This window comes from Elaeis guineensis, chromosome 16, assembly GCF_000442705.2.
Source record: "Elaeis guineensis isolate ETL-2024a chromosome 16, EG11, whole genome shotgun sequence".
Lineage (NCBI taxonomy): Eukaryota > Viridiplantae > Streptophyta > Magnoliopsida > Arecales > Arecaceae > Elaeis > Elaeis guineensis.
In genome coordinates this window covers 41563633-41572046 of record NC_026008.2, presented here as the reverse complement: position 1 = coordinate 41572046, position 8414 = coordinate 41563633, and the positions used below count along the sequence as shown (strand labels likewise).

Sequence of the window (8414 nt, the reverse complement as noted above, 5' to 3'; positions counted from 1 at the left end):
TGTGCAATAGATTTCAAGGACTCATGAAATTTAATACTAATTGAGATGTGCACAATCCAGTCAAGCTAAAGCATGTTGGGTTAAAGAAGTGATTATTTCTGCTTATTGGTCGGTGTACACTGTTGTTTTGGTTGTTTTGTTGATATGTGTTGGTACCCACTGAATTTTAAGTTTGGGTTTGCGAAACCTTGTAGAAATCATTAGATAGGTTAAAACAATGTTACAGTGCGAGCTCGGGGATAAATTGTCAGTCAGACCATTTTATCAATGCTTTGCGGCAACATCTGTCCCCATCTGGAGAAGACTGATTTAATGAGTTTTAAGAATTGTTACTAATTACACTAAATAGTGATTTTTAAGGTTTGTTTCGTTCTGTCATTAGCTTAAACTATGTGAAACCATGAGGTATCAAGATGTCACCTGTGCATTGTAGCAGATGAGGCGTAGTCGGCAGCGCCACGGGGTAGGGTGCGGCGGTCAGCAGAGTCAGGAAGAGGGGGGGGAGGCACAGCCAGCAGAGCCGTGGAGGTGGCAATTGGCAGAGCCACAGGTGAGGGTGGGGTGGGGGGGGTGCGGGGTTTTTTTTTTTTCTTATGGACCGTATGGTCTCCATTGGCCATGCCTCCCCCGGCCCCACCCCTCTCTGTGGACCTGCCGGCTGCCATGCCTCGCCCCTGCATTTTTGCCGGCCGTGCCTCACCTGCTGCGAGGGATGACCGAGAAATCGGTGACAAGAGGAATTTGGAAGGATTTCAAGCAAAAAAAATTGAGATTTGTAAAAATGATTCGGTAGGAAAAAAAAAAATAGAGTCCAAAGCGTGTTAAAAATATATTAAAAAAATATATAGCTCTTTTGTCCCTAATGTGTGTGCACAATCAGCTATGATGTGTTATATGTTACATGGAAGAACGAAGGATGCGCTTTGTTGGAAGAACGAAGGATGCGCTTTAATGGACAGGATGGATGTTCCCTTCAAAACACCTGTCGTGGTCAAAGTTTCAATAGCCAGGAATCCAGAAGAGGCCCGTTGACTATATAATAGTGTACAACAGAGAGAGATGGGCGGTTAGAGTCCGACGGAGTGTTTTACCTAAATAATTTTTTAAAAAAATTATTTATAAAAATAATATAATTTTTAATTTATTTATTAAATTAATATAAATTTTATAAAATATTATTCAAAATAACATTTTATAATATCCATGTCACCACCTCTTTTCCATCTTTTTTTTCACGTGGATGACGGAAAAAAAAAAATTGAACCCGCCATTTCAAATAGTATTTTTAAAAACGTCATTTGGAATGGTGTTTTCGAAAACATCATTTGAAATGACATTTTCAAAAACACCATTTCAAGTGACCAGTTTAATTATTAATTCTTCAAAAAAAAATAAAAAAAATAAAAATTATAATTCTAAATTTTTAAAAAATAAAAATTTTAATTTTAATTCGAATAAAAATCATCATTTCAAATTAGTATCTCCATTTCAAATTATCTTTTTAAAAAAATATCTGAAAAAAAATTATGTAAAAAAAAATTCTATAAAAAAAGAATTGAAAAAAATAAAAATTATAATTTTAAATTTAAAAAAATAAAAATTTTAATTTTAATTCAAATAAAAATCATAATTTCAAATTACAATCCCCTTTTTAAATTAATTTTTTTAAAAAAAACCATAAAAGAAGAAAAAAATGAGAAAAAAATAAAAATTATAATTTTGAATTTAAAAAGATAAAAACTTCAATTTTAATTCAAATAAAAAATAACATTTCAAATTACTTTTCCCATTTCAAATTAATTTTTTTAAAAAAATATTTCAAAAAATATCTTAAAAAATTTAAAAAATAAAAAATACCATTAAAAAAGAAAAAATGAGAAAAAAATAAAAAATTATAATTTTAAATTTAAAAAATAAAAATTTTAATTTTAATTCAAATAAAAATCATCATTTCAAATTAGTATCTCCATTTCAAATTATCTTTTTAAAAAAATATCTGAAAAAAATTTGTGTAAAAAAAAATACTACAAAAAAAAGAATTGAAAAAAATAAAAATTATAATTCTAAATTTTAAAAAAATAAAAATTTTAATTTTAATTCAAATAAAAATCATCATTTCAAATTACAATCCCCTTTTTAAATTAGTTTTTTTAAAAAAACATAAAAGAAGAAAAAAATGAGAAAAAAATAAAAATTATAATTTGAATTTAAAAAGATAAAAACTTTAATTTTAATTCAAATAAAAAATATCATTTCAAATTACTTTTTGAATTTCAAATTAATTTTTTTAAAAAAATATTTCAAAAAAATATCTTAAAAAATTAAAAAAATAAAAAATACCATTAAAAAAGAAAAAATGAGAAAAAAATGAAAAAAATAAAAATGATAATTTTAAATTTAAAAAATAAAAAATTTAATTTTAATTCAAATAAAAAACATCATTTCAAATTACTTTCTCCATTTCAAATTAATTTTTTTTAAAAAAAATCCCAAAAAAATATCTTAAAAAATTAAAAAAAAAATATCATAAAAATAAGTAAAAATGAGAAAAAAATAAAAATTATAATTTTAAATTTAAAAAAATAAAATTTTAATTTTAATTCAAATAAAAAACATCATTTCAAATTACTTTCCATATTTCTAATTAATTTTTTTAAAAAAATATCCCAAAAATATCTTAAAAAATTAAAAAAATAAAAATACAATAAAAAAAGAAAAAAATGAGAAAAAATAAAAAAATAAAAATTATAATTTTAAATTTAAAATAAATAAAAATTTTAATTTTAATTCAAATAAAAAATATCATTTCAAATTATTTTTTCATTTAAAATTAATTTTTTTTAAAAAATATTCCAAACAAAAGAAAAAAATACCTAAAAAATGATGTGCTTTTGGACGGAAAAAAAGGGTAAAAATGGGAAAAAATTGAAATTATAATTTTAAATTATAAAAAAATTAAAAATTTTAATTTGAATTCTAAAAGAAATTAAAAAATGCCATAAAAAAGTGAAAAAAAGGAAAAAAAATGGGAAAAAAAATTAAAATTCATAATTTTAATTTTTTTAAAAATAAAAATTTTAACTTTAATTCAAATAAAAATTATCATTTCAAATTACTATCTCCATTTTAAATTAATTTTTTTATTAAAAAATCACAAAAATATAATCAAAAAAATAAAAAATAATATGTAATATATAATATCATATATCATAATAATAATATAATATATGTGATTTTTATTTTTTTAGTTATTTTTATATAATTTTTTAATAAAAATTTAATTTAAAATGGGGATAGTAATTTGAAATGATAATTTTTATTTAAATTAAAGTTAAAATTTTTATTTTTTTAATTTAAAATTATAATTTTTATTTTTTTCATTTTTTCCCCTTTTTCTCACTTTTTTATGGTATTTTTATTTTTTTTTAATTTTTTGAATTCAAATTGAAATTTTTTATTTTTTTATAATTTAAAATTTTAATTTTAATTTTTTTCCATTTTTACCCTTTATATCTATTTTTATGGTATTTTTTTAGGTATTTTTTTATTTAAAATATTTTTTAAAAAAATTAATTTTAAATGGAGAAAGTAATTTGAAATGATATTTTTAATTTGAATTAAAATTAAAATTTTTAATTTTTTATATTTAAAATTAAAAATTTTATTATTTTTATTTTTTTAATATATTTTTATTTTTTTTAATTTTTTAAGGTTTTTTTAAGATATTTTTTAAAAAAATTAATTTGAAATGGGGAAAGTAATTTGAAATGATATTTTTTATTTGAATTAAAATTAAAATTTTTATTTTTTTAAATTTAAAATTTTTATTTTTATTTTTTTTCATTTTTTTCTTCTTTTATGGTATTTTTTATTTTTTTATTTTTTAAGATATTTTTTTGGGATATTTTTTTAAAAAAAATTAATTTGAAAAGGGAATTGTAATTTGAAATGATGATTTTTATTTGAATTAAAATTAAAATTTTAATTTTTTTTAAATTTAGAATTATAATTTTTATTTTTTTTCAATTTTTTTTATGGTATTTTTTATTTTTTTATGTCAATTTTTTTTCAAATATTTTTAAAAAAAATAATTTGAAATGGTGATATTAATTTGAAATGATGATTTTTATTTGAATCAAAATTATAATTTTTATTTTTTTTAAAATTTAAAATTATAATATTTATTTTTTTATTTTTTTTTAAAATTAATAATTAAACTCGTAATTTGAAATGGCGAGTTCATTATTTTTTTTTTCATCGTCCATATAAAAAAAAGGATGGAAAAAGATGATGATATGGATACTATAAAATGTTATTTTGAATGATGTTTTATAAAATTTATATTAATTTGATAAATAAATTAAAAATTATATTATTTTTATAAATAATTTTTTTTTTTTTAATTATTTAGGTAAAGGAGTAGACGCGGGCGCATCTTTTAAAGCCCTTTTTGTTGGAAACGTAGGATTCCAAAACTATACAAAGGACACGGAGCATAAGACTCTGACGGATAGGACAGAAGAACATTAAAAATATCTTTCCTGCTTCACATCACAAACGATCTGCAATGCTGAGACCGGCCAAATTGGATTGTATTTTTCGAAAAGAAAAAAGAAATCCGCAATAAGACCTCCCAGTTTCACATATAGGATGACCAGGGAATAAGTCTCTGGCTTTTGAACGTATCCATGTTGCAATGGGTGCCTTACATTACACATCACCCATCATGTGTTGGCCTCATGTCAGCATCAAAAGTCATTAGAAGTATATCTTTCCCCTCCTCTTTGGGTGAAATACGTAAACTCTATCTTTGATTCGTTTTATGTTCTTTTGTTCTTATTTAATAATTAAATTTTAAACTAATTAACAAAAGAGAGATGAAATTCAAATTTAAAATCAGTCATATCTGATGGGAAATGCAAATTTAAAATCAGTCATATCTACGCATAGACCAATGATATAGAAAACTGAATTTTTCTAAATTTGTTGCCCATCCGATCTGGCTTGATATGGTGAATTTTTGAATTTCAACTCTCTCTTGTCCAAGAGGGGAAGCAATTTTGGAAGCTAAAAATTGCCCCGTGACAGTAGGGTACTTCAATACCAAACAAAAGTGACTTTAGACTCTTGCAACAAAATATTTTGTTTTTCCTTTTCCTTCGGACACCGAAGGCCAGCTGTACCATTGCACAGAATACTGAATACAGCAACTTATGGCAACCAAGGAATAACGCTCTTACAAGTAGTAACATGGTTTTCTTCAATCTTGAAAAGTACCCTGATAAAAGGATTGCTTCTGACCACGGATACCATAACATGAAGTAAGCCAATGTGCTTACATGGGTTTTGAAATACTCGAACAAGCATAATCCTTACAACATGAGTAAAAATGTCAGAGGATCATTTTAGGACCAAATGAACTCCCATCAGAGACTATAAATACTAAAATTTAGCATGAGAGAAAAACGGAGTAAATGAAGGGTCAGCAAAATGATGCGGCTGCTGCATTTTGAGGGCCTACGCATTGGGAGGCCAAAGCTTGGTATCTTGTGTGGTATCCACAACTGCGGGAGGCATCCATTGCCACATGGCCACACCAGGGAATGCAGTAACGGAGCCAGCTTTGTTTGCTGGAGCCTGACCATGTGGAGCAAATGCAACAGTGGCTGCAGCAGGATGGAATGCAATTGGATGTGGCATAAATCCTGCTGGAGGCACACTCATGGCCTTGACTTGTTGCTCCAATCTCTCCTTATCTGCCTTCAACCTCGTCTTCTCATCCCGAAGCTCATTCTTCTCCACCTGAAAAAACAAAAAAGATGCATAAGAATATCATATAGATATGGTAAAACTTGGTCATGCAAACACAACCTTGTGTTAAAAAAACGATCAGCTGAACTATTTGTCCACAAGAACCAGAACTTATTATGCATTTCAAAGGGAATTGATCACATACTCCAGAAAAGCATTTGCTTTTCATCCATTCACACCTACTCCTTGTCTTTCCAAGACTTAGCTTATACCCTGCAGGTCATGTACTTCACTAAGTTTTAAATTGCTCAAACATTTTGTTGAATTTAAGAATGCTTGCTGTGGCAACATCATGCTTCACTATCAAAGCCTCTGTAAAAGATTAGTCCTCTTTAAGCACATTGATCTTTCTGGAAAGAAACTACTCAATTTTAAGTGCACCATTTATTCAATCATGGAAGAAATATAGATTCCATTAGATGATTCATATGGTATCTCCACCTTTTCTTATGTCACTCCCCTCACTGGTTGGGGTCAAAAAGTCAACCTAGACAACTATATTTCAGCAAGAAACATATAATAACATAATCTAATGAAATTTACGTCGACTACCAAGAGCTGTGTTATGTCCATGGTAAGAGAATAAAGCATAATGGCGACCTTTAGATCTTTAATTGTTTCTTGAAGCTTTTCATTTGATTCCTTAAGTTGTCGTGCTTCACTTCTTAACTGCACCAATACACGAGCCGCATCACCCAAAATACTGGCTTTGTCAGACTTAGGAGGCCTACCAGGATCAAGGATCGAACTCAATTCCAAAAACCTAAAATGTCAAAAATGAAAGTTAATCAAACAACAATAAGTGAGAATAGAAAAATGGATGTGACAGAAAACCTTTTTGCTAACTAATTTCTAGCACTTCCACATTTCTGTTTCAGTGTGATTGATCGAGTACCTATCATTTAGCCTATCCCGCCGCATTTTCTCACGGCACGCTTTAGTCTTGGGTCCTGAACATGATTCATCTCTTACCCTGCGAAATTTCAAGAACGTGAGTTTTTCATATACTCTCTTCAACTAGAAATTTGAAAAAGGCTCCTGGCTTTTATTAATACCAACAAGAATGGTGCAAATTAGTTCAAAATATTATGATGCAAAATATTTATCAATAAAAGAAATAACAATATACCGTACTTATGCAGTTTTGAGAAAGCAAGAATATAAATTGACATAGGATGGATGCTTTATGTTAAGAAATGGTCAAGAGTTGATCGGAATGCGTTTTTATCAAGATTAAGATAAAGAATTAGCTAAATTGTAGAGGTTGTCCCCGAAATTACCAATCTATGCAAGTTAAAAATTGATATTCTGCACACAAGGTTGGCCATGAAAAAAAAAACAGTGCATTTTCCAGTTTATATGCTCAATATATCCATCATATAATATCAAAATCAAGAAAAAATTGTACCTTTTCCTCGAGCTGGCCTGGTCAAGGTTGCAAACATCCATGTATGCCTCTTGAATCCCAATTCTGTTAAAATTTTCACTGAAACCATTAGATCATCGGGTGAAAGACACACAAACTACACAAACAAATAAGATAATATCAAAAGAAACCCCAGTCTTCCAAGAATCTCAGGGCGAGCTCGAATCAACTGAGTAAAGCATGACCGCTTGCCACAAGAATCTTTGGCTACCAGGCATGATCGGTACCTGAGCTAATTCGACTCCTCACGACACGGCGTTGCACTGAACGTAAGGAATCTAGGGGGGGGGGGGGGGGGGATCCATTGTCGTACCCGGAGGTCGGACCGATACCGCAGAAGTTCTCCAGAGCGCAGCGCAACTCGCCATCCGACCCTCCGCCATCGATCCAGTAGTCCTCGATCGAATTGGATCCCATCGCAGATCGAGATCCCCCGCGGCGCGAATTCCCGGGCCCGATCCGTCTCCCGCCGCTCCTCCGGCAGGGAAACGGCGACGAGGATCGGGATGCCAAAAACCCCGGAAAAACTAGGGTTAGGTCTTGGGAAACTGGGGACGAAGAGGGATAAGGGGAGAAGCAGGGGAGGAAGAGGAATGAGCGGTTTTGAGAAAGGTTTTTTCCTTTCTATGGGCCGGCTCGGAACCTGTCAACGGAACAAGACGAAAGCTTAAGTACACGCTGCCATCAGCAAGGGCCCTATACATGTACCGCAATTTTCGTATGGACGAAATTCGATCGTCCGATTGACGGTTCGGTGACCAACTCGACGATCTTGGCCATTGTTTCGATGGACCTCATCTGATCCATCTTTTCGGGGTCCAGCGGCACCGGCACCACCGACGTCTCCTTCGCGTAAGGATTCGCTAACGGATCTCGAGTGGCCGCCGCGTGCGCTGACGTCACCCGCGAGTCAGTGGCTATCGCTATCTTCTAACGCGGTAAGGACCCAACACCGGAACCCGAAGCTCCGTGCCATGCGGCATGAGGAGAAGATTGGTTGGATACGGGGAAGCTTTTTTCGGTCACGGATCCGGCATCCCATGTGGTTGTTTGGATGTTGGTCGGGATTTATGGGAGGAGGGAAGCGCCGTGACAAGATATTTAAAAAATGTGACAATTAATAGGGGCTTAGCACGTGGAAAAAGAGGGGGTGGGTGCAGTGATATCGATATATTCG

At 30.1% G+C, this 8414-nt stretch overlaps 1 protein-coding gene across 2 annotated transcripts; it reads right to left on the bottom strand.

The window, feature by feature from the left end:
• Positions 1-5236: 5236 nt before the first annotated feature.
• Positions 5237-8134, bottom strand: LOC105058928 (transcription factor ILR3). Of its 2 annotated transcripts, none has more exons than XM_010942012.4 (5): positions 7551-8134; positions 7220-7282; positions 6707-6784; positions 6412-6574; positions 5237-5802 (listed from the first exon to the last, which is right to left on the bottom strand). In XM_010942012.4, the coding sequence occupies exons 1-5, from the start codon at positions 7652-7654 to the stop codon at positions 5518-5520; spliced, it is 693 nt and encodes a 230-aa protein (XP_010940314.1). In that variant the 5' UTR covers positions 7655-8134; the 3' UTR covers positions 5237-5517. The 2 variants fall into 2 exon arrangements, with proteins under 2 accessions (XP_010940314.1, XP_010940315.1); XM_010942013.4 differs by having other exon boundaries at positions 7465-8091.
• Positions 8135-8414: the final 280 nt, after the last annotated feature.